At 40.3% G+C, this 27,920-nt stretch overlaps 1 protein-coding gene across 1 annotated transcript in view; it reads left to right on the top strand.

Moving 5' to 3' along the window:
• LOC123990476 (protein-tyrosine kinase 2-beta-like) overlaps window positions 1-27,920 on the top strand; it is an 80,384-nt gene that overhangs the window by 12,045 nt on the left and 40,419 nt on the right. The window contains exons 2-14 of the mRNA XM_046291022.1: window positions 4,866-5,105; window positions 9,044-9,222; window positions 10,713-10,800; window positions 13,422-13,501; window positions 13,803-13,865; window positions 14,845-14,899; window positions 15,142-15,298; window positions 16,685-16,737; window positions 19,139-19,240; window positions 22,670-22,787; window positions 22,944-22,983; window positions 23,985-24,022; window positions 24,213-24,254. Coding sequence (XP_046146978.1) covers window positions 4,908-5,105; window positions 9,044-9,222; window positions 10,713-10,800; window positions 13,422-13,501; window positions 13,803-13,865; window positions 14,845-14,899; window positions 15,142-15,298; window positions 16,685-16,737; window positions 19,139-19,240; window positions 22,670-22,787; window positions 22,944-22,983; window positions 23,985-24,022; window positions 24,213-24,254 — 1,213 coding nt within the window. The 5' untranslated portion in view covers window positions 4,866-4,907. The remainder of the gene's footprint in view (window positions 1-4,865; window positions 5,106-9,043; window positions 9,223-10,712; window positions 10,801-13,421; window positions 13,502-13,802; window positions 13,866-14,844; window positions 14,900-15,141; window positions 15,299-16,684; window positions 16,738-19,138; window positions 19,241-22,669; window positions 22,788-22,943; window positions 22,984-23,984; window positions 24,023-24,212; window positions 24,255-27,920) is intronic.

Below are 27,920 nucleotides of genomic sequence, written 5' to 3'. Positions count from 1 at the left end.
ACTTACTACTACTACCAGTGAGAGAAGTAGGGCTTTACTTACTACTACTTTAAAAGAGAGAAGTAGGGCTTTACTTACTACTACTGTAAGTGAGAGAAGTAGGGATTTACTTACTACTACTACCAGTGAGAGAAGTAGGGCTTTACTTACTACTACTTTAAGTGAGAGAAGTAGGGCTTTACTTACTACTACTAGTGAGAGAAGTAGGGCTTTACTTACTACTACTAGTGAGAGAAGTAGAGCTTTACTTACTACTACTGTAAGTGAGAGAAGTAGGGCTTTACTTACTACTACTGTAAGTGAGAGAAGTAGGGCTTTACTTACTACTACTAGTGAGAGAAGTAGGGCTTTACTTACTACTCCTGTAAGTGAGAGAAGTAGGGCTTTACTTACTACTACTAGTGAGAGAAGTAGGGCTTTACTTACTACTCCTGTAAGTGAGAGAAGTAGGGCTTTACTTACTACTACTGTAAGTGAGAGAAGTAGGGCTTTACTTACTACTCCTGTAAGTGAGAGAAGTAGGGCTTTACTTACTACTACTAGTGAGAGAAGTAGGGCTTTACTTACTACTCCTGTAAGTGAGAGAAGTAGGGCTTTACTTACTACTACTGTAAGTGAGAGAAGTAGGGCTTTACTTACTACTACTGTAAGTGAGAGAAGTAGGGCTTTACTTACTACTACTGTAAGTGAGAGAAGTAGGGCTTTACTTACTACTCCTGTAAGTGAGAGAAGTAGGGCTTTACTTACTACTACTAGTGAGAGAAGTAGGGCTTTACTTACTACTCCTGTAAGTGAGAGAAGTAGGGCTTTACTTACTACTACTGTAAGTGAGAGAAGTAGGGCTTTACTTACTACTACTGTAAGTGAGAGAAGTAGGGCTTTACTTACTACTACTGTAAGTGAGAGAAGTAGGGCTTTACTTACTACTCCTGTAAGTGAGAGAAGTAGGGCTTTACTTACTACTACTAGTGAGAGAAGTAGGGCTTTACTTACTACTCCTGTAAGTGAGAGAAGTAGGGCTTTACTTACTACTACTGTAAGTGAGAGAAGTAGGGATTTACTTGCTACTATTGGAGAGTACTTTTGTTTGGATATGTTTGACTTTCCTTTTGACTTACACTCCAGTTTAACCAAGGCTCAGACCCCACATCCTTTTCCCCAGCTAGTCAACCAGCCAGCCAGTCAGTCAATCAGTTAGTCAGTTAGTCAGCCAGCCAGTCAGTCAGTCAGTCAGTCAGTCAGTCAGTCAGTCAGTCAGTCAGTCAGTCAGTCAGTCAGTCAGTCAGTGAGTCAGCCAATTTTTGAATTTGAATTTGAATTTAGAATATAGAGGTTCTGTTTGTGGGAGGAACATCTAGAATATAGAGGTTCTGTTTGTGGGAGGAACATCTAGAATATAGAGGTTCTGTTTGTGGGATGAACATTTAGAATATAGAGGTTCTCTTTGTGGCAGGAACAACTAGAATATAGAGGTTCTGTTTGTGTCAGGAACATCTAGAATATAGAGGTTCTGTTTGTGGTAGGAACATCTAGAATATAGAGGTTCTCTTTGTGGCAGGAACATCTAGAATATAGAGGTTCTCTTTGTGGCAGGAACATCTAGAATATAGAGGTTCTCTTTGTGGCAGGAACATCTAGAATATAGAGGTTCTGTTTGAGGCAGGAACATCTAGAATATAGAGGTTCTGTTTGTGGGAGGAACATCTAGAATATAGAGGTTCTCTTTGTAGCAGTAACATCTAGGATATAGAGGTTCTCTTTGTGGCAGGAACATCTAGAATATAGAGGTTCTCTTTGTGGCAGGAACATATAGAATATAAAAGTTATCTTTGTGGCAGGAACATCTAGAATATAGAGGTTCTGTTTGAGGCAGGAACATCTAGAATATAGAGGTTCTGTTTGTGGTAGGAACATCTAGAATATAGAGGTTCTCTTTGTGGCAGGAACATCTAGAATATAGAGGTTCTGTTTGAGGCAGGAACATCTAGAATATAGAGGTTCCCTTTGTGGCAGGAACATCTAGAATATAGAGATTCTCTTTGTGGCAGGAACATATAGAATATAGAGGTTCTCTTTGTGGCAGGAACATATAGAATATAGAGGTTCTCTTTGTGGCAGGAACATCTAGAATATAGAGGTTCTCTTTGTGGCAGGAACATCTAGAATATAGAGGTTCTCTTTGTGGCAGGAACATCTAGAATATAGAGGTTCTCTTTGTGGCAGGAACATCTAGAATATAGAGTTTCTGTTTGTGGGAGGAGAGGTGCCATTGGAAAATAAGATTCAGGCCAAGCTATAGAAGGAGAGATAGCAGAGTTTTGGCGCAGGTACATCCGACTAGCGCTAACTAACATTAACTACCTAACAACATTTGTTTTCTCCATAGAAAGTCATAGAATCGATAAAATATCTTCAAAAATAATATCACAATTCTCTACTGTGTTGACCCCCCCTCCCCACCCCCCCATTCATTAGAACACATCAAATGAAGCAGGGTGAAGTATGCTTGTTGCTTAACATACTATTGAGAGAGCTAAGAAAACAGACTCCTTTTTGTTCTCACTCCCAGTGTCGTGTTAAAGGTCTGATAGTTTGGAGTTGGGGATTTCTCTGGTGTTTATCCTTTACAGCTTTGTGGCCAAACAAGTTCATGTTGTTACTGTCATTGGTTCATGTCAAGTACGGCTTTAGGTTCAACACTTCAGGGGTTCCAAATGTTCTTCAATGTTGCTTGTTACGTTTCTATTTCAAAATGATTTCTGAAGAAAATCAACAGAAGTTTATTTTTTTTATTTTTTTTATACACAACACGCTCAGAAACGAAGAGTGCCATATACAACCATATGTCACTTGTAGGAGAACCCTCTTTTCGGATCATATTGCACCCTTTTTGGTTCCACATAGAACCTCTCCACATAGAACCTCTGGTTCCACATAGAACCTATTGTTCCACATAGAACCTCTGGTTCCACATATAACCTCTGGTTCCACATAGAACCTCTCCACATAGAACCTCTGGTTCCATATATAACCTATTGTTCTACATAGAACCTATTGTTCCACATATAACCTCTGGTTCCACATATAACCTCTGGTTCCACATACAGTGGGGAGAACAAGTATTTGATTCACTGCTGATTTTGCAGTTTTACCTACTTACAAAGCATGTAGAGGTCTGTAATTTTTATCATAGGTACACTTCAACTGTGAGAGACGGAATCTAAAAAAAATCCAGAACATCACATTGTATGATTTTTTAAGTAATTAATTTAGCATTTTCTTGCATGACATAAGTATTTGATAACCTACCAACCAGTAAGAATTCTGGCTCTCATAGACCTGTTAGTTTTTCTTTAAGAAGCCCTCCTGTTCTCCACTCATTACCTGTATTAACTGCACCTGTTTGAACTCGTTACCTGTGTAAAAGACACCTGTCCACACACTCAATCAAACAGACTCCAACCTCTCCACAATGGCCAAGACCAGAGAGCTGTGTAAGGACATCAGGGTAAAATTGTAGGCCTGCACAAGGCTGGGATGGGCTACAGGACAATAGGCAAGCAGCTTGGTGAGAAGGCAACAACTGTTGGGACAATTATTAGAAAATGGTTCAAGATGACGGTCAATCACCCTCTGTCTGGGGCTCCATGCAAGATATCCATGCAAGATCTCACCTCGTGGGGCATCAATGATCATGAGGAAGGTGAGGGATCAGCCCAGAACTACACGGCAGGACCTGGTCAATGACCTGAAGAGAGCTGGGACCACAGTCTCAAAGAAAACCATTAGTAACATGGAATAAAATCCTGCAGCGCACGCAAGGTCCCCGTGCTCAAAAATCCCTGCTGCAGTGTGTGCAAACCTGGTCAAGAACTACAGGAAACATATGATCTCTGTAATTGCAAACAAAGGTGTCTGTACCAAATATTAAGTTCTGCTTTTCTGATGTATCAAATACTTATGTCATGCAATAAAATGCAAATGACTTAACTTAAAAATCATACAATGTGATTTTCTGGATTTTTATTTTAGATTCCATCTCTCACATGATAAAAATTTACAGACCTCTACATGCTTTCTAAGTAGGAAAACCTGCAAAATCGGCAGCGTATCAAATAATTGTTCTCCCCACTGTATAACCTCTGAAAGGTTGCTACTCGATTAGTACTGAAAGGGTTCTATCTGGAACCATTTTGTCAGAGGGTTCTACTACTGAGACAAGTGGTTCTACATAGCACTATGTTCTCTGCTACAGTAGAATAGATACTGAACGTGGTGTGTGTAGGGCCGACACGCCGTGCCGCTGCGAGCTTTCCTAGTGATTAATACAGGCCTTCACATGAAGTGAAAGACAGGAATGTTGGGCTATATCAGTAGATCACATCTGTAAATCAACTGTAAAGTGAGTCACAACCACATCTGACACTGCAGTACACCGCATAGCATTATTACTGTATAAATCATGGCACGGCTGAACTGAAGTTCTGGGTTTTGACTGGATGGATCCAGAGTGGGAAAGTTACCTGGTATCTTTCTGACTGACCACCCTCTCTGTCTCAAACTGGGGATGATGGCAATAACCCCCCCCCCTCCCTCTTTCTCTCTCCCTCTCTCTCCCACTCCTCTTTCTCTCTCCCCGTCCCTCTCTCCCCCTCCTCTTTCTCTATCTCCCCCTCTTTGTCTCCCCCTCCTCTTTCTCTCTCTCCCCCTTCTCTTTCTCTCTCCCTCTCTCTCCCCCTCCTCTTTCTTTCTCTCCCCCTCCTCTTTCTCTCTCGCCTCTTTCTCTCTCCCTCTCTCAATCCCCCTCCTCTTTCTTTCTCTCTCCCCCCTCCTCTTTCACTCTCCCTCTCCTGCCCTCTCCCCAGGTGTGACATCAGTATGACGTTATCATTCTCTCTACCGTGAGAATGTACGAGGTGATGCAGGGAGACACTACCACCCTGTCCTGGAGGCTACCCAGCCCCGGCCACAACGACGGCCCACAACAGAGCCCCTTCAGCGGGGAGGGAGGACCCACCAAGATCCTCAAAGTCTGTTTTTCCACCAATAACACCCTGGGGAAGAACTTCAAACTGGTCAAGTGTGACAGCTCCTGGAAGATCAGGGTGATTAACTACACTTTGACCAGCTGTTGACATCAAAAGGGATATAGAAATACATTTGACACACATAAATACATTTGATACACATAAATACATGTAATATACATAAATACATGTGATGTACATAAATACATGTAATATACATAAATATATTTGATATACATAAATACATTTGATATACATAAATACATGTAATACACATAAATACATTTGATATACATAAATACATTTGACACACATATATACATTTGATATACATAAATACATAAATACATTTGATATACATAAATACATTTGATACACATAAATACATTTGATATACATAAATACATGTAATATACATAAATACATGTAATATACATAAATATATTTGATATACATAAATACATTTGATATACATAAATACATTTGATATACATAAATACATGTAATACACATAAATACATTTGATATATATACATACATTTTATATACATAAATACATTTGATACACATAAATACATGTAATTGTAACGGCGTTCGTCTGTTGAATGAAGAAAGTCGGACCGAAATGCAGCGTGTAGGTTACTCATGACTTTAATGAACAGAATAGTGGTACATGAAATAACTGAAATACAAAAACAACAGAACGGAATGTGAAACTTATTACAGCCTATCTGGTGACTACAACACAGAGACAGGAACAAACACCCACAAAATACAAAGCGAAAGTCAGGCTGTCTAAATACGATTCCCAATCAGAGACAACGAGGATCACCTGACTCTGATTGAGAATCGCCTCAGGCAGCCAAGCCTATACAACACCCCTAATTAGCCACGATCCCAAATACTACAAACCCCAATATGAAAAACAACATATAAACCCATGTCACACCCTGGCCTACCCAAACATATAACAAAAACACAAAATACAATGACCAAGGCGTGACAGAACCCCCCCCCCCCCCTAAGGTGCGGACTCCCGGACGCACCTCAAGAGCATAGGGAGGGTCCGGGTGGGCGTCTGTCCATGGTGGCGGTTCTGGCTCGGGACGTGGACCCCACTCCATAAATGTCCTATTTCCTCCCCTTCGCGTCCTGGGATAATCCACCTTCTCCGCCGACCATGGCCTAATAGTCCTCACCCAGACCCCCACATAACTGAGGAGCAGCTCGTGACAGAGGGGCAGCTCGGAACAGAGGGGCATCTCAGGACAGAGGGGCATCTCAGGACAGAGGGGCATCTCAGGACAGAGGGGCATCTCAGGACAGAGGGGCATCTCAGGACTGAGGGGAAGCCCGGGACTGAGGGGAAGCCCGGGACTGAGAGGAAGCCCGGTACTGAGAGGAAGACCGGTACTGAGAGGAAGCCCAGTACTGAGAGGAAGCCCAGTACTGAGAGGAAGCCCGGTACTGAGAGGAAGCCCGGTACTGAGAGGAAGCCTGGTACTGAGAGGAAGCCCAGTACTGAGAGGAAGCCCAGTACTGAGATGAAGCTCAGGCAGGTAGTAGGCTCCGGTAAATCCTGGTTGTCGGGCAGATCTAGAAGAGACTGGTTGTCGGGAAGATCTGGAAGAGACTGGTTGTCTGGCGGCGCTGGGCTGACTGGCGGCGCTGGGCAGACTGGGAGCACTGGTGGCGCTGGGCAGACTGGGAGCACTGGCGGCGCTGGGCAGACTGGGAGCACTGGCGGAGCTGGGCAGACTGGGAGCACTGGCGGAGCTGGGCAGACTGGGAGCACTGGCGGAGCTGGGCAGACTGGGAGCACTGGCGGCGCTGGGCAGACAGACTGGGAGCACTGGCGGCGCTGGGCAGACTGGGAGCATTGGCGGCGCTGGGCAGACTGGGAGCACTGGCGGAGCTGGGCAGACTGGGAGCACTGGCGGAGCTGGGCAGACTGGGAGCACTGGCGGCGCTGGGCAGACTGGGAGCACTGGCGGCGCTGGGCAGACTGGGAGCACTGGCGGCGCTGGGCAGATGGGAGACTCCGGCAGCGCAAGAGAGGAGAAAAGCGCTGGCTGCGCTGAACAGGCGAGGCGCACTGGAGGCCTGGTGCGTGGTTCTGGAACTGGTGGTACTGGATCTAGGACACGCATAGGAAGCCTGGTGCGGGGAGCTGCTACCGGAGGACTGGTGTGTAGAGGTGGCTCTGGATAGACTGGACCGTGAAGGTGCACTGGAGCTCTTGAGCACCGAGCCTGCCCAAGCTTACCTGGCTCGATGCCCACTCTAGCCCGGCCAATAGGAAGGGCTGGTATGTGTCGCAGCTGGCTCTGCACCCGCACTGGAAACACCGTGTTCTCCATAGCATAACACGGTGCCTGCCCGGTCTCTCTAGCCCAATGGTGAGCACAGGGAGTATGCGCAGGTCTCCTACCTGGCATAACTATTCACCCTTCTAGCCCCCCCCAATAATTTTTTTGGGCTGCTTTTCCGGCTTCCAACCGCAGCGATATTCTCCAGGCTGAGCCCAAGGTCCTTTACCTTCTAATTCCTCCTCCCATGTCCAATTCTCCAAGTGGTGCAGCCTCTCCCACTGCAACTGCTCTTCACGATTAACAGGGAGAGTAGGCTCAGGTCTGACTCTTGACTCAGCCACTCTCTCTCTGCTCTTTCCCCCAATAAATATTTGGGGGTTACTTTCGTTTTGCGCTCTGCGTCACCGTGTTTTCCTTTTAGACTCCATTCGTCTATAGCCCTCTTCGCATTGCTGCAGGGAATCCCAGGCAGGCTCCTGCACTCGCTCTGGGTCGGCCGCCCACCTGTCGATTTCTTCCCACATTGTATACTCCATGCTTCTGCTGTCCATAACGTCCTCCTTTAGCTCCTGCCAGTTTACACACTGCTCGGTCTGTGAGTGGTGGTGGGTGTTTCTGTAACGTTTTTTGTCTTTTGAATGAAGAGAGTCAGACCGAAATGCAGCGTGTAGGTTACTCATGACTTTAATGAACAGAATCGCGGTACATGAAATAACTGACATACAAAAACAACAGAACGGAACGTGAAACTTATTACAGCCTATCTGGTGAAACTACACAGAGACAGGAACAAACACCCACAAAATACAAAGCGAACTCAGGCTACCTAAATACGGTTCCCAATCAGAGACAACGATAAGCACCTGACTCCAATTGAGAATCGCCTCAGGCAGCCAAACCTATACAACACCCCTAATCAACCACAATCCCAAATACTACAAACCCCAATACGAAAAACAACATATAAACCCATGTCACACCCTGGCCTACCCAAACATATAACAAAAACACTAAATACAATGACCAAGGCGTGACAGTAATATACATAAATACATTTGATGTACATAAATACAAGTAATACACATAAATACATTTGATATATATATATACATACATTTCATATACATAAATACATTTGATACACATAAATACATGTAATATACATAAATACATTTGATGTACATAAATACATGTAATATACATACATACATTTGATATACATAAATACATTTGATATACATAAATACATTTGATATACATAAATACATGTAATATACATAAATACATTTGATATACATAAATACATTTAATATACATAAATACATTTGATATACATAAATACATGTAATATACATAAATACATTTGATATAAATACATTTGATATACATAAATACATGTAATATACATAAATACATTTGATATACATAAATACATTTAATATACATAAATACATTTGATACACATAAATACATGTAATATACATAAATACATTTGATGTACATAAATACATGTAATGTACATAAATACATTTGATATACATAAATACATTTGATGTACATGAATACATTTGATTGTAATATACATAAATACATTTGATTGTAATATACATAAATACATTTGATTGTCCCCCCTCATTAGCGTGTGTTTGAACAAACAGTATCCTTTTAACTGTGACGGTCTCCATACTGGTCTCTCTCCTCCAGGCTATAGTCCAGTCTATCCTGACCAGTGGTAGACTGGGCCCTAACATCCAGTATAAAGGCTGCTATGGTCTGCTGCTGAAGCACCTCAAGTCAGATGAGCTCCACTGGCTCCATCCAGACCTGACCGTGGGGGAGGTGGAGCAACGCTATGAGAGTCATCACGTGGAGGCAGAGTGGAGGTGAGAGGAGGGGTGGAGGGATGGGACAGGGGTGGATGGAGGAGTAGGACAGGGATGAAGGAGGAGTGGGACAGGGTGGAGGAGGAGTGGGACAGGGGTGGATGGAGGAGTAGGACAGGGATAAGGGAGAAGTGGGACAGGGTGGAGGAGGAGTGGGACAGGGTGGAGGAGGAGTGGGACAGGGATGAAGGAGGAGTGGGACAGGGGGGGAGGAGGAGTGGGACAGGGGTAGAGGAGGAGTGGGACAGGGGTGGTGGAGGAGTGGGACAGGGTGGAGGAGGAGTGGGACAGGGATGGAGGAGGAGTGGGACAGGGGTGGAGGAGGAGGGGACAGGGGTGGAGGAGACAGGGTGGAGGAGGAGTGGGACAGGGATGGAGGAGGAGTGGGACAGGGGTGGAGGAGGAGTGGGACAGGGATGGAGGAGGAGTGGGACAGGGGGGGAGGAGGAGTGGGACAGGGGTGGAGGAGGAGTGGGACAGGGTGGAGGAGGAGTGGGACAGGGATGGAGGAGGAGTGGGACAGGGATGAAGGAGGAGTAGGACAGGGATGAAGGAGGAGTGGGACAGGGATGGAGGAGGAGTGGGACAGGGTGGAGGAGGAGTGGGACAGGGATGGAGGAGGAGTGGGACAGAGTGGAGGAGGAGTGGGACAGGGGTGGAGGAGGAGTGGGACAGGGTGGAGGAGGAGTGGGACAGGGTGAAGGAGGAGTGGGACAGGGTGGAGGAGGAGTGGGACAGGGGTGGAGGAGGAGTGGGACAGGGCTGAAGGAGGAGTGGGACAGGGGTGGAGGAGGAGTGGGACAGGGTGGAGGAGGAGTGGGACAGGGATGGAGGAGGAGTGGGACAGGGGTGAAGGAGGAGTAGGACAGGGATGAAGGAGGAGTGGGACAGGGATGGAGGAGGAGTGGGACAGGGTGGAGGAGGAGTGGGACAGGGATGGAGGAGGAGTGGGACAGAGTGGAGGAGGAGTGGGACAGGGGTGGAGGAGGAGTGGGACAGGGTGGAGGAGGAGTGGGACAGGGATGGAGGAGGAGTGGGACAGGGGTGGAGGAGGAGTGGGACAGGGATGGAGGAGGAGTGGAACATATGAACACATTTATTTTAGGGCATAAGTGAACCAATGTACGACAGCCTTGTTTAATTATTAAAGGAAGTTTCCTCATGGAGCCACAAGACGAAAGAGTCACAGACAAAGGAGATTGTTTCTGCTTCAAACTACACTGTAAAATATAAAGTGTTGGGGTAGTGCTTTGGGTTCGCCTGGGACGGGGTCCCCGACCAAGAAAAGGTTGAAGAATTCCTATAGTGTAAAATATGGGTAGGTCATCAGTTGTAGACTCCTCATCTAAAATATGGGTAGTTCATAAGTTGAAGACTGCTACTCTAAAGCAGGTATATTCATCAGTTGAAGACTGCTACTCTAAAGCAGAGGTACGTTCATCAGTTGAAGACTGCTACTCTGAAGTATGGTTATTTTCATCTCTCCACAGGTATGACCTGAGAGTCCGCTACATTCCAGTCAACTTCCTGGAAAAGTTTAAAGAAGACAGTACTACACTTCTGTATTTCTATCAACAGGTACAGTAGGCAGCAAGCAGTACTCTGACTATGTAGAGAACACATTAATACTCTATGTAGAGAACATATTACCACTCTGACTATGTAGAGAACCCATTAGTACTCTGACTATGTAGAGAACACATTAATACTCTATGTAGAGAACCCATTAGTACTCTGACTATGTAGAGAATACATTAATACTCTATGTAGAGAACCCATTAGTACTCTGACTATGTAGAGAACACATTAATACTCTATGTAGAGAACCCATTAGTACTCTGACTATGTAGAGAATACATTAATACTCTATGTAGAGAACCCATTAGTACTCTGACTATGTAGAGAACACATTAGTACTCTGATTATGTAGAGAACACATTATTACTCTATGTAGAGACCACATTAATACTCTATGTAGAGAACACATTAGTACTCTATGTAGAGACCACATTAATACTCTGACTATGTAGAGAACACATTAATACTCTGACTATGTAGAGAACACATTAATACTCTGACTATGTAGAGAACACATTAATACTCTGACTATGTAGAGAACACATTAGTACTCTGACTATGTATAGATCACATTAGTACTCTATGTGGAGAACACATTAATACTCTGACTATGTAGAGAACACATTAATACTCTGACTATGTAGAGAACACATTAATACTCTGACTATGTAGAGAACACATTAATACTCTGACTATGTAGAGAACACATTAGTACTCTATGTAGAGAACACATTAGTACTCTATGTAGAGAACACATTAGTACTCTATGTAGAGAACACATTAATACTCTGACTATGTAGAGAACACATTAATACTCTGACTATGTAGAGAACACATTAATACTCTGACTATGTAGAGAACACATTAATACTCTATGTAGAGAACACATTAGTACTCTATGTAGAGAACACATTAGTACTCTATGTAGAGAACACATTAATACTCTATGTAGAGAACACATTAATACTCTGACTATGTAGAGAACACATTAATACTCTGACTATGTAGAGAACACATTAATACTCTGACTATGTAGAGAACACATTAATACTCTAACTATGTAGAGAACACATTAATACTCTGACTATGTAGAGAACACATTAATACTCTGACTATGTAGAGAACACATTAATACTCTGACTATGTAGAGAACACATTAATACTATGACTATATAGAGAACACATTAATACTCTATGTAGAGAACACATTAATACTCTGACTATGTAGAGAACACATTAATACACTATGTAGAGAACACATTAATACTCTATGTGGAGAACACATTAGTACTCTATGTAGAGAACACATTAATACTCTGACTATGTAGAGAACACATTAATACTCTGACTATGTAGAGAACACATTAGTACTCTATGTAGAGAACATATTAATACTCTATATAGAGAACACATTAGTACTCTATGTAGATAACATATTACCACTCTATGTAGAGAACCCATTAGTACTCTGACTATGTAGAGAACACATTAATACTCTATGTAGAGAACCCATTAGTACTCTGACTATGTAGAGAATACATTAATACTCTATGTAGAGAACCCATTAGTACTCTGACTATGTAGAGAACACATTAGTACTCTGATTATGTAGAGAACACATTAATACTCTGACTATGTAGAGAACACATTAGTACTCTATGTAGAGAACACATTAGTACTCTGTGTAGAGAACACATTAGTACTCTATGTAGAGAACACATTAATACTCTATGTAGAGAACACATTAATACTCTATGTAGAGAACCCATTAATACTCTACGTAGAGAACCCATTAATACTCTACGTAGAGAACCCATTAATACTCTGACTATGTAGAGAATCCATTAATACTCTGACTATGTAGAGAACCCATTAATACTCTATGTAGAGAACACATTAATACTCTATGTAGAGAACACATTACCACTCTGACTATGTAGAGAACACATTAATACTCTATGTAGAGAACACATTAATACTCTGACTATGTAGAGAACACATTAATACTCTGACTATGTAGAGAACACATTAATACTCTGACTATGTAGAGATCACATGACTAATTTCCAGAACTTCATCGTCAGCGATAATTCCCTGTTTTCTGTTGTCTGTTGTATTGGACTTGTGGTAATACTGTAGATGTGTAGTTACACAACCTAGTCTCAGAGCACTTCTTATCATTGTGTAAGTAAATCCGAGACACTCAGTTTAATATTACATGTTACGTTCCGTATGGTATGTATTAATTTGTGGATGTCCGTCACCCATTTCGTATGATATGTTACAGATTACAATTCATATTATATGTTAAAGAATGTGCAAAAATTGACATGTTATGAATTTTAGCTAGGTGGCTAATGTTAGCTAGCTGGCTAACATTATTTAGGTTTAGCTAGGTTTAATCTAACTCCTAAATACTTTAGTAGAGTTAGATTAAAAGGTTAAGGTTAAGGTTAGAGTTAGGGGAAGGGTTAGCTGACATGCTAAGTGGTTGCAAAGTAGCTAGTAGTGACTACATGTAGATAACAATAAACCTGTTCTCTCGATATTGCCTGTGTTAGGTGCGTAGTGACTACATGTATATAACAATGAACGTGTTCTCTCGATATTGCCTGTGTTAGGTGCGTGCTGATTACATGCAGTACCATGCCAGTAAGGTCAGTGATGGGATGGCCCTGCAGCTGGGCTGTCTGGAGATCAGGTGAGATTGGGCTTTCCTTTATGTATCCTCTTGTTAACGTGTAGACGTCATCAAAGTCACAGTGGGTTTGTCCGTAGTAGAGCCTCGTATGTCGCGTTGTTCTAAATCAATTCAAATTCAAGTTTATTTTGTCACATGACAGAATACAATGGGTAAAAACGATACAGTGAATGCTTATTATAAGCTTTTCCATACAGAACATTTTAATAGGATCTTAAAAATATATATAAATAATTTAAAAGTAGGGAAACATCACCGAGTCGGTTAAAAATAAAACGGTGTTTATCTGCTTGGTCCTCAGGAGGTTTTATAAAGACATGAACGCTAAAGGTTTGGAGAAGAAGTCCAACTTTGAGTTACTAGAGTAAGTATTTACATTTTACATGTTTGTTGGTTTGATTGGTTGGTGTATTATCTAACTTTTCTATCACGTTGGTTTGATTGGCTGGTTTATTACCTACCTTTTCTATCACGTTGGTTTGATTGGTTGGTTTATTACCTAACTTTTTGTTGGTTTGATTGGCTGGTTTATTATCTAACTTTTCTATCACGTTGGTTTGATTGTGTAACAGCGTTCTTCGTTTGTAGAAAGAGAGTCGGACCGAAATGCAGCGTGGTGGTTACTCATTACTTTAATGAAGAAAGTGACACATGAAATAACTATTACAAATACAAAACAACAAACGGAACGTGAAATCTAATTACAGTCTATCTGGTGAAACTAAACAGAGACAGGAACAATCACCCGAGAAATACAAAGTGAAAAACCAGGCTACCTAAATACGGTTCCCAATCAGAGACAACGAGAATAACCTGACTCTGATTAAGAACCGCCTCAGGCAGCCAAGCCTATATAACACCCCTACTCAGCCGCGATCCCAAATACTACAAACCCCAATACGAACATACAATATAACATAAACCGATGTCACACCCTGGCCTGATCAAATAATGAAAGAAAACACAAAATACTAAGACCAAGGCGTGACAGATTGGTTGGTTTAATACCTAACTTTTCTATAACTTTGGTTTGATTGGCTGGTTTATTACCTAACTTTTCTATCACGTTGGTTTGATTGGCTGGTTTATTACCTACCTTTTCTATCACGTTGGTTTGATTGGCTGGTTTATTACCTACCTTTTCTATCACGTTGGTTTGATTGGCTGGTTTATTGCCTAACTTTTCTATCACGTTGGTTTGATTGGCTGGTTTATTACCTAACCTTTTCTATCACGTTGGTTTGATTGGCTGGTTTATTACCTAACTTTTCTATCACGTTGGTTTGATTGGTTGGTTTATTCTAACTGGTCTCTCTGAATGTGATTTATTTTGACCAATGAAGGAAGGACGTGGGGCTGAACCTGTTCTTCCCACAGGAGCTCATTGACCGCATGAAGGTACATTTATGAATTTTGATTTCCACATGATCGTTCAACATATTATTGGAAGTTTCTACAAAGTTTTTAATAATGAGCCTAGCTGTAACTATTATGTCAGCAAAGAACATTTCTGGTCATTTCTGGTCATTTCTGATCATTTCTATGCTGGCAGTGTCGTATACCATGCTGTTTACTATTTGACATCATAGTTAAAATAGGGTTATGAAAATGTCGTCTCATGTTGTGATGTTCTGTCCCAGTCTCGTCCTCTTCGGAAGCTGATCACCCAGACCTTCCAGCAGTACGCTACTCTGAAGGAGGAGGAGTGTATGGTTCGCTTCTTCAAAACGCTCACTGAATTCATCAACGTTGATGAGGAGGTCTACCCCTGCGAACTGGTGGTTCGTGTTGCTGTTGGCTTTACAAACAATACAATTAGAAAGGGCCGCACTCAGGTATTTGCAGTCGGGTACACAGTAAATACCTGAGTGAGGTCCTGTCAGTATGAGGTCCTGTCAGTACACAGTAAATACCTGAGTGAGGTCCTGTCAGTACACAGTAAATACCTGAGTGAGGTCCTGTCAGTATGAGGTCCTGTCAGTACACAGTAAATACCTGAGTGAGGTCCTGTCAGTATGAGGTCCTGTCAGTACACAGTAAATACCTGAGTGAGGTCCTGTCAGTACACAGTAAATACCTGAGTGAGGTCCTGTCAGTACACAGTAAATACCTCAGTGAGGTCCTGTCAGTACACAGTAAATACCTGATTGAGGTCCTGTCAATATGAGGTCCTGTCAGTACACAGTAAATACCTGAGTGAGGTCCTGTCAGTACACAGTAAATACCTGATTGAGGTCCTGTCAGTACACAGTAAATATCTGAGTGAGGTCCTGTCAGTACACAGTAAATATCTGAGTGAGGTCCTGTCAGTACACAGTAAATATCTGAGTGAGGTCCTGTCAGTACACAGTAAATACCTGATTGAGGTCCTGTCAGTACACAGTAAATACCTGAGTGAGGTCCTGTCAGTACACAGTAAATATCTGAGTGAGGTCCTGTCAGTATGAGGTCCTGTCAGGACACAGTAAATATCTGAGTGAGGTCCTGTCAGTACGCAGTAAATATCTGAGTGAGGTCCTGTCAGTACGCAGTAAAAACCTATCATCTCATTTTCCTGATCATTTTCCTGATCATAAATACTTTTCCTGTCAGTATCCTGCAGTACACAGTAAATAATCCTACAAAGTAAATAGAGGTCCTGTCAGTCTAAATATCTGGTGAGGTTTTCCTAAATTCTGTCACAGCTCACTTCACAGAAAATGAGTGAGGTCCTGTCAGTGAGTAAATATCTGAAGTTTGTCAATACACAGTAAATACCTATGAGGTCCTGTCAACCCAGTAAATACTGTTTGTCCACAGTAAATACCTGGTTGAGTCTGTCAGTGGAGCTGGTGATTGTCAGCACATTAAATATCTGAGTGAGGTCCTGTCAGTACCAGTAAATACCTGATTGAGGTCCTGTCAGTAAAGACCTCAGTACAGTAAATATCTGAGTGAGGTCCTGTCAATACACAGTAAATATCTGAGTGAGGTCCTGTCAGTACACAGTAAATATCTGAGTGAGGTCCTGTCAGTACACAGTAAATACCTGAGTGAGGTCCTGTCAGGACACAGTAAATATCTGAGTGAGGTCCTGTCAGTACGCAGTAAAAACCTATCATCTCATTTTCCTGATCATTTTCCTGATCAGACTCAGCAGTAATCTACAATTGCAGGGCATTCACCAACCCACCCATATTGTAGACTCAGCAGTAAGCATGCAGGGCATTCGCCAACGCACCCATAAAGACTCAGCAGTAAGCATGCAGGGCATTCACCAACCCACCCATAAAGACTCAGCAGTAAGCATGCAGGGCATTCGCCAACGCACCCATAAAGACTCAGGGCAGACTAAGCATGCAGGGCATTCACCAACCCACCCATAAAGACTCAGCAGTAAGCATGCAGGGCATTCACCAACCCACCCATATAGACTCAGCAGTAAGCATGCAGGGCATTCACCAACCCACCCATATAGACTCAGCAGTAAGCATGCAGGGCATTCACCAACCCACCCATATAGACTCAGCAGTAAGCATGCAGGGCATTCACCAACCCACCCATATAGACTCAGAGGTAAGCATGCAGGGCATTCACCAACCCACCCATATAGACTCAGAGGTAAGCATGCAGGGCATTCACCAACCCACCCATATAGACTCAGAGGTAAGCATGCAGGGCATTCACCAACCCACCCATATAGACTCAGCAGTAAGCATGCAGGGCATTCACCAACCCACCCATATAGACTCAGAGGTAAGCATGCAGAGCATTCACCAACCCACCCATAAAGACTCAGCAGTAAGCATGCAGGGCATTCACCAACCCACCCATATAGACTCAGCAGTAAGCATGCAGGGCATTCACCAACCCACCCATATAGACTCAGAGGTAAGCATAAGCATGGGCATTCACCAACCCACCCATAAAGCCTTAGCGGTAAGCATACAGGGCATGCTGCTATTTCATATGTTGCTATTTGTTCATTTTCATTGCATTGTCGTGAATGATTTCTGGCCGATATTCTCCTGTTCTTCATGTCCCATCCCCAGCCTGTGTGGGGTCCGGGGTGAAGTTTCCCCCGAGTGATAGATTAACCATTAGTGTGGAAAATGCTAAACTGAACCAAGGTCAGCGTCTACTGAGCATTGTGGGGGAAATGTACTTGCTACTATTGTGATATGTCTCACCTAGCTGAAGAGCGTCTGCGAAATTACTTAAAATGTAAATGTGACTTCACCCTGCACTACACTCTTAGAAAACAAGGTGCTAACTAGAACCAAAACTGCTCTTCAGCTATCCCCATAGGAGAACCCTTTGAAGAACCCTTCTGTAGAACTCTTTTGATTCCAGGTAGAACCCTTTTGAGTTCCATGTAATACCCTTTCCACAGAGGGTTCTACATGGAACCCAAAAGAGTTCTACCTGGAACCAAAAAGGGTTCTCCTACGGGGACAGCCGAAGAACCCTTTAGGAAACCTTTTTTTTGTCTAAAAGTGTAGAGGTTGACACGGGAGTGAAAACCCATTCCTGTCCTGTCTTGTCCTGTCAAATCTTTTCCTGTACTGTCCTGTCTTGTCCTGTCAAATCTTTTCCCCATACTGTCCTGTTTCGGCAATTGTTCTATAACGACTGAACTTTCCTGTTCTGTCCCTGTGAAACTACTCCCCGTCCCATGCTAATTTTATACACACAAATCACAAATGCAAAAAATAATCTCGCCATAGCAACTGCTCCGTACAACAGTATCCTGCTGTGCACACAGCTGATAACAACCACATTATCAGAGTTGGGCAATGAAGGCAACCCTTCCACTTACCCAGAGTCGGTTGAACTCAATTCATCTCTTGAAGGATTCATTCATTCACTGACTGTACGTTGGCATCTGAGGTAAAGTAGTGATTGCGCTGTGGCCATGGCTGTAAATGGAGCGAGGCGTGAGAGTGAGCTGATGGAAGAGGAGGGGTGAAAGTACATGAACTAATGTATTAATATTAAGTAAACTATATTACTTAAAGTTTGAGTCTTGCATCCTCCGAAGCATGACCCGCCAAACCACGCTTGTTTAATATCCGCCTGCTTAATAACCTTGAAGCCAGACGCACCAATGCGTCGGAGGAAACACTGTTCGACTGACTACCGAGGTCAGCCTGCAAGCTCTGCACCACAAGGCATCGCTAGAGCGCAATGAGCCCAGTAGGTCCCACCGGCCGAACCTTCCCTTAACCCGGACGATGCTGCGCCAATTGTGCTCCGCCCTATGGGAATCCTGATCACAGCTGGTGATACAGCCCGGGATTGAACCAGGGTCTGTAGTGACACCTCTAGCACTCTAGCATTGCAGTGCCTTAGTTTGCTGCGCCACTCGGGAGTCATGTTCCCGGGAGTCCTGTCCCTCGGAGTCCGGTCCTGTCCCCGGGAGTCCTGTCCCCGGAGTCCGGTCCTGTCCCCGGGAGTCCCCGGGAGTCCTTTCCCCGGTAGTCCTGTCGCCCGGGAGTCCTGTTCCCGGGAGTCCTGTCCCCGGGAGTCCTGTCCCCGGAGTCTGGTCCTGTCGCCCGGGAGTCCTGTCCCCGGGAGTCCTGTTCCCGTGTCAACCGTTACCCTACACCTGTGGCTGATAAGTGTATCATTTAATTGTGTCTCTCTTATCCCCACCAGCCTGTGTGTCTAGCGGATTTCAAACAGATCAAGAGCATCAAGTGTTCGTCTCAGAGTGACGGCAAAGCCCTCCTCAACCTGGACATAGACGGAGCCAGACAGGTACACATTCAAATAGATAAAGAAAACGTGTATTAGTACTGCTTAATCAGAACATGGACCGAGTCAGTCAGGTAAAACAAGGTAGTGAGGCCTGAGCCAACATTCACAAAGAGACTCAGAGTAGGACTGCTGATATAGGAACAGTGTTGCCTTTTAGATGAATAAGGTTATATGGACAGTGGGAACCTGATCCTAGATCACAATGAAAAAGGTTGTATGGAGAGGGGGGAACCTGATCCGGGATCAGCACAACTATTTTGAGACATAATGAATACAGGCTCTGAATTCTGACTAGAGACATTATGAATACAGGCTCTGAATTCCAACATTCTAACATTATGAATACAGGCTCTGAATTCTAACATTCTAACATTATGAATACAGGCTCTGAATTCTAACTAGAGACATAATGAATACAAGCTCTGAATTCTAACATTCTAACATTATGAATACAGGCTCTGAATTCTAACATTCTAACATTATGAATACAGGCTCTGAATTCTAACATTCTAACATTATGAATACAGGCTCTGAATTCTAACATTCTAACATTATGAATACAGGCTCTGAATTCTAACATTCTAACATTATGAATACAGGCTCTGAATTCTAACATTCTAACATTATGAATACAGGCTCTGAATTCTAACTAGAGATATAATGAATACAGGCTCTGAATTCTAACTAGAGACATAATGAATACAGGCTCTGAATTCTAACTAGAGACATAATGAATACAGGCTCTGAATTCTAACATTCTAACATTATGAATACAGGCTCTGAATTCTAACATTCTAACATTATGAATACAGGCTCTGAATTCTAACTAGAGACATAATGAATACAGGCTCTGAATTCTAACATTCTAACATTATGAATACAGGCTCTGAATTCTAACATTCTAACATTATGAATACAGGCTCTGAATTCTAACTTCTAGACATAATGAATACAGGCTCTGAATTCTAACATTCTAACATTATGAATACAGGCTCTGAATTCTAACATTCTAACATTATGAATACAGGCTCTGAATTCTAACATTCTAAGATTATGAATACAGGCTCTGAATTCTAACTAGAGACATAATGAATACAGGCTCTGAATTCTAACTAGAGACATAATAATGAATACAGGCTCTGAATTCTAACTAGAGACATAATGAATACAGGCTCTGAATTCTAACTAGAGACATTCTAACATTAATGAATACAGGCTCTGAATTCTAACTAGAGACATTATGAATACAGGCTCTGAATTCTAACTATTCTAACATTAATGAATACAGGCTCTGAATTCTAACTAGAGACATAATGAATACAGGCTCTGAATTCTAACATTGAATACTAACATTATGAATACAGGCTCTGAATTCTAACATTCTAACATTATGAATACAGGCTCTGAATTCTAACTAGAGACATAATGAATACAGGCTCTGAATTCTAACTAGAGACATAATGAATACAGGCTCTGAATTCTAACATTCTAACATTATGAATACAGGCTCTGAATTCTAACATTCTAACATTATGAATACAGGCTCTGAATTCTAACATTCTAACATTATGAATACAGGCTCTGAATTCTAACTAGAGACATAATGAATACAGGCTCTGAATTCTAACTAGAGACATTATGAATACAGGCTCTGAATTCTAACTAGAGACATAATGAATACAGGCTCTGAATTCTGACTAGAGACATAATGAATACAGGCTCTGAATTCTAACTAGAGACATAATGAATACAGGCTCTGAATTCTAACTAGAGACATAATGAATACAGGCTCTGAATTCTAACTAGAGACATAATGAATACAGGCTCTGAATTCTAACTAGAGACATAATGAATACAGGCTCTGAATTCTAACATTCTAACATTATGAATACAGGCTCTGAATTCTAACATTCTAACATTATGAATACAGGCTCTGAATTCTAACTAGAGACATAATGAATACAGGCTCTGAATTCTAACTAGAGACATTATGAATACAGGCTCTGAATTCTAACATTCTAACATTATGAATACAGGCTCTGAATTCTAACATTCTAACATTATGAATACAGGCTCTGAATTCTAACTAGAGACATAATGAATACAGGCTCTGAATTCTAACATTCTAACATTATGAATACAGGCTCTGAATTCTAACATTCTAACATTATGAATACAGGCTCTGAATTCTAACTAGAGACATAATGAATACAGGCTCTGAATTCTGACTAGAGACATAATGAATACAGGCTCTGAATTCTGACTAGAGACATTATGAATACAGGCTCTGAATTCTAACATTCTAACATTATGAATACAGGCTCTGAATTCTAACTAGAGACATAATGAATACAGGCTCTGAATTCTAACTAGAGACATAATGAATACAGGCTCTGAATTCTAACTAGAGACATAATGAATACAGGCTCTGAATTCTAACATAGAACATTATGAATACAGGCTCTGAATTCTAACATTCTAACATAATGAATACAGGCTCATATTGAATACAGGCACTGAATTCTAACTATAATGAATACTAACATTAATGAATACAGGCTCTGAATTCTGAACATTGAATACAGACTCTGAACATTATGAATACAGGCTCTGAATTCTAACATTCTAACATTATGAATACAGGCTCTGAATTCTAACTAGAGACATAATGAATACAGGCTCTGAATTCTAACTAGAGACATTATGAATACAGGCTCTGAATTCTAACTAGAGACATAATGAATACAGGCTCTGAATTCTAACATTCTAACATTATGAATACAGGCTCTGAATTCTAACTAGAGACATTATGAATACAGGCTCTGAATTCTAACTAGAGACATTATGAATACAGGCTCTGAATTCTAACTAGAGACATAATGAATACAGGCTCTGAATTCTAACATTCTAACATTATGAATACAGGCTCTGAATTCCAACATTCTAACATTATGAATACAGGCTCTGAATTCTGACTAGAGACATAATGAATACAGTTTCTGAATTCTAACTAGAGACATAATGAATACAGGCTCTGAATTCTAACTAGAGACATAATGAATACAGGCTCTGAATTCCAACATTCTAACATTATGAATACAGGCTCTGAATTCTGACTAGAGACATAATGAATACAGTTTCTGAATTCTAACTAGAGACATAATGAATACAGGCTCTGAATTCTAACTAGAGACATTATGAATACAGGCTCTGAATTCTAACTGGAGAGCTGTGTCCGTAAGTCTTTGTTTTTACAAAACATTTTGATGGATGTGATCGTTGAGTTAAAAGCCTTCATCTTAAATAAATATTTTGCCCTGAAAGCCTGTCAGTCTATCACCCCTATGACATTATAATGTTTGTATAGTGTTTCGAAATGTGATTGTAATTGCAGTCATTCACGTAAATGGTCTGTATCTTCTTCGTCAGCCTCTGTCTATCAACGTGACTAAGTTTGCGATGGCAGAAAACATGGTGGACCTTATTGACGGTTACTGTCGCTCTGAGCACGCCACTGACGAGTCGTTCGTCGCTAGACCAAACAAAGGTAAGGGGGGATCAGGAAGTCCCGGCCCTGTGAATGTTATGGTAGGAGAAACACGAGGGGGATACACTGAAAGAGTGCATCACAACGGTCTAATTCAATTTTTCTCATCCCTCGTAAGTCTATTGAACCAATGTGACTTCTTATGTGACCCCACAGATGCCAATTTACGAAGTTCCCTGCCAGACCTTCCCACGAAGTGAGTGGATTCACTTTCTCTTGAACAAGGCTTAATATTTTGGGCTTTTATGTCATTTCAAGTCGTTTTGCTGAAACCAAACTGGAATATTTAGTACTTCTTGAAACATGGGATGTACTGGACATGATGTGTTACAGATGTATCACAGAGACAGGCAGTGTTACTAGACATGATGCTGTCAGATAGATGTATCACAGAGACAGGCAGTGTTACTAGACATGATGCTGTCAGATGTATCATAGAGACAGGCAGTGTTACTAGACATGATGCTGTGAGATGTACCACAGAGACAGGCAGTGTTACTAGACATGATGCTGTCAGATGTATCATAGAGACAGGCAGTGTTACTAGACATGATGCTGTCAGATGTATCATAGAGACAGGCAGTGTTACTAGACATGATGCTGTCAGATAGATGTATCATAGAGACAGGCAGTGTTACTAGACATGATGCTGTCAGATAGATGTATCATAGAGACATGCAGTGTTACTAGACATGATGCTGTCAGATGTATCATAGAGACAGGCAGTGTTACTAGACATGATGCTGTCAGATAGATCTATCACAGAGACAGGCAGTGTTACTAGACATGATGCTGTCAGATGTACCATAGAGACAGGCAGTGTTACTGGACATGATGCTGTGAGATGTACCATAGAGACAGGCAGTGTTACTAGACATGATGCTGTCAGATGTACCATAGAGACAGGCAGTGTTACTAGACATGATGCTGTCAGATGTACCATAGAGACAGGCAGTGTTACTGGACATGATGCTGTCAGATAGATGTATCATAGAGACAGGCAGTGTTACTAGACATGATGCTGTCAGATGTATCACAGAGGCAGGCAGTGTTACTAGACATGATGCTGTCAGATGTATCACAGAGACAGGCAGTGTTACTGTAACAGTGTGCCTGGTGTATTGAGGACCTACCTCAAACCCAGGATTGACGATCCTCTCCTCTCCTCCTCTTGCTGTCTCTCCTCCCACTCTGTAGTCAAACGGAGAACACGGACTCCTTCAGATATAGCATGGGTGAGTGTTCATCTACCACGACTGACTTCATCTTTGTTTTACTAACATTATGAATAATTTGTGCATTACAGTGACTGTTTTGAATTGTTTGAAACTAGTACTGTAGGGGCAGGGCTACACTGTATGTTTTCACCTTGACCCATCTGTTTTTAACACAAACTGACATCATCAAATATCGTCCATCATTCAGGATCTGACATCTACGCTGAGATTGACGAACGACCAAAATCTGGTAAGTAGAGACGCACTCTTTATCAGGATGGAAGACACTTATAGCATAGCATCTAAGGAGCCTGATGTCTCTGTACTCTTTATCAGGATGGAAGACACTTATAGCATAGCATCTAAGGAGCCTGATGTCTCTGTACTCTTTATCAGGATGGAAGACACTTATAGCATAGCATCTAAGGAGCCTGATGTCTCTGTACACTTTATCAGGATGGAAGACACTTATAGCATAGTATCTAAGGAGCCTGATGTCTCTGTACTCTTTATCAGGATGGAAGACACTTATAGCATAGTATCTAAGGAGCCTGATGTCTCTGTACACTTTATCAGGATGGAAGACACTTATAGAATATTATCTAAGGAGCCTGATGTCTCTGTACTCTTTATCAGGATGGAAGACACTTATAGAATAGTATCTAAGGAGCCTGATGTAGACTTTTACAGTCTATATTCTATGTTCTATACTCTGTTCTATGCTTTATGTTCTAAACTCTATGTTCTATAATCTGTTCTAAACTCTATGTTCTATACTCTAATACTCTATGTTCTATACTTTATGTACTAACTCTATGTTCTATAATCTGTTCTAAATGTTCTAAACTCTATGTTCTATACTCTGTACTATACTCTATGTTCTATACTTTATGTTCTAAACTCTATGTTCTATACTTTATGTTCTATAATCTGTTCTATACTCTGTTCTAAACTCTATGTTCTATACTCTGTTCTAAACTCTATGTTCTATACTCTGTTCTATACTTTATGTTCTATAATCTGTTCTATACTCTGTTCTATACTTTATGTTCTATAATCTGTTCTAAACTCTGTTCTATACTTTATGTTCTATAATCTGTTCTAAACTCTATGTTCTATACTTTATGTTCTATAATCTGTTCTATACTCTATGTTCTATACTTTATGTTCTATAATCTGTTCTATACTCTATGTTCTATAATCTGTTCTAAACTCTATGTTCTATACTTTATGTTCTATAATCTGTTCTATACTCTATGTTCTATAATCTGTTCTAAACTCTATGTTCTATACTTTATGTTCTATAATCTGTTCTATACTCTATGTTCTATACTTTATGTTCTATAATCTGTTCTATACTCTATGTTCTATAATCTGTTCTAAACTCTATGTTCTATACTTTATGTTCTATAATCTGTTCTATACTCTATGTTCTATAATCTGTTCTAAACTCTATGTTCTATACTTTATGTTCTATAATCTGTTCTATACTCTATGTTCTATACTTTATGTTCTATAATCTGTTCTATACTCTATGTTCTATAATCTGTTCTAAACTCTATGTTCTATACTCTATGTTCTATAATCTGTTCTAAACTCTATGTTCTATACTTTATGTTCTATAATCTGTTCTATACTCTATGTTCTAAACTCTATGTTCTATACTTTATGTTCTATACTCTATGTTCTATACTTTATGTTCTATACTCTATGTTCTAAACTCTATGTTCTATACTTTATGTTCTAAACTCTATGTTCTATACTCTGTTCTAAACTCTATGTTCTAAACTTTATGTTCTAAACTCTATGTTCTATACTTTATGTTCTATAATCTGTTCTATACTCTGTTCTAAACTCTATGTTCTATACTCTGTTCTAAACTCTATGTTCTATACTCTGTTCTATACTTTATGTTCTATAATCTGTTCTATACTCTATGTTCTATACTTTATGTTCTATAATCTGTTCTATATGTTCTAAACTCTGTTCTAAACTCTATGTTCTAACTTTATGTTCTATAATCTGTTCTAAACTCTATGTTCTATAATCTGTTCTAAACTCTCTGTTCTATACTTTATGTTCTATACTCTGTTCTATACTCTATGTTCTAAACTTTATGTTCTATACTCTGTTCTAAACTCTATGTTCTATACTCTGTTCTAAACTCTATGTTCTATACTCTATGTTCTATACTCTGTTCTAAACTCTATGTTCTATACTTTATGTTCTATACTCTGTTCTATACTTTATGTTCTATAATCTGTTCTAAACTCTATGTTCTAAACTTTATGTTCTATACTTTATGTTCTAAACTCTATGTTCTAAACTCTATGTTCTAAACTTTATGTTCTATACTCTATGTTCTAAACTCTATGTTCTATACTTTATGTTCTATACTCTGTTCTAAACTCTATGTTCTATACTTTATGTTCTATACTCTATGTTCTATACTCTGTTCTAAACTCTATGTTCTATACTCTGTTCTAAACTCTATGTTCTATACTTTATGTTCTAAACTCTATGTTCTAAACTCTGTTCTAAACTCTATGTTCTATACTTTGTTCTATACTCTATGTTCTATACTCTGTTCTAAACTCTATGTTCTAACTTTATGTTCTATACTTTCTAAACTCTATGTTCTATACTCTGTTCTAAACTCTATGTTCTATACTTTATGTTCTAAACTCTATGTTCTATAATCTGTTCTAAACTCTATGTTCTATACTTTATGTTCTATACTTTATGTTCTAAACTCTGTTCTATACTTTGTTCTATACTTTATGTTCTAAACTCTATGTTCTATACTTTATGTTCTATACTTTATGTTCTAAACTCTATGTTCTATACTCTATGTTCTATACTTTATGTACTATACTCTATGTTCTATACTTTATGTACTATACTCTATGTTCTATACTCTATGTTCTATACTTTATGTTCTAAACTCTATGTTCTATACTCTGTTCTAAACTCTATGTTCTATACTCTGTTCTAAACTCTATGTTCTATACTCTGTTCTAAACTCTATGTTCTATACTCTGTTCTATACTTTATGTTCTATACTTTATGTTCTAAACTCTGTTCTATACTTTGTTCTATACTTTATGTTCTATACTCTATGTTCTATACTCTGTTCTAAACTCTATGTTCTATACTTTATGTACTATACTCTATGTTCTATACTTTATGTTCATACTCTATGTTCTATACTTTATGTTCTAAACTATGTTCTATACTTTATGTTCTAAACTCTATGTTCTATACTCTGTTCTAAACTCTATGTTCTATACTTTATGTTCTATACTCTATGTTCTATACTTTATGTTCTAAACTCTATGTTCTATACTTTGTTCTAAACTCTATGTTCTATACTTTATGTTCTAAACTCTATGTTCTATACTTTGTTCTATACTTTATGTTCTAAACTCTGTTCTATACTTTGTTCTATACTTTATGTTCTAAACTCTATGTTCTATACTCTGTTCTAAACCCTATGTTCTATACTTTATGTACTATACTCTATGTTCTATACTTTATGTTTATACTCTATGTTCTATACTTTATGCTCTAAACTCTATGTTCTATACTTTATGTACTATACTCTATGTTCTATACTTTATGTTTATACTCTATGTTCTATACTTTATGCTCTAAACTCTATGTTCTATACTTTATGTACTATACTCTATGTTCTATACTCTGTTCTAAACTCTATGTTCTATACTCTGTTCTAAACTCTATGTTCTATACTCTGTTCTATACTTTATGTTCTATACTCTATGTTCTATACTCTGTTCTAAACTCTATGTTCTATACTCTGTTCTAAACTCTATGTTCTATACTCTGTTCTAAACTCTATGTTCTATACTCTGTTCTATACTTTATGTTCTATACTCTGTTCTATACTCTATGTTCT

Source organism: Oncorhynchus gorbuscha, linkage group LG12, assembly GCF_021184085.1.
Source record: "Oncorhynchus gorbuscha isolate QuinsamMale2020 ecotype Even-year linkage group LG12, OgorEven_v1.0, whole genome shotgun sequence".
NCBI classification, from domain to species: domain Eukaryota; kingdom Metazoa; phylum Chordata; class Actinopteri; order Salmoniformes; family Salmonidae; genus Oncorhynchus; species Oncorhynchus gorbuscha.
Note: the sequence above shows the minus strand (reverse complement) of the source record. Positions and strands in the feature narration are given on the sequence as shown.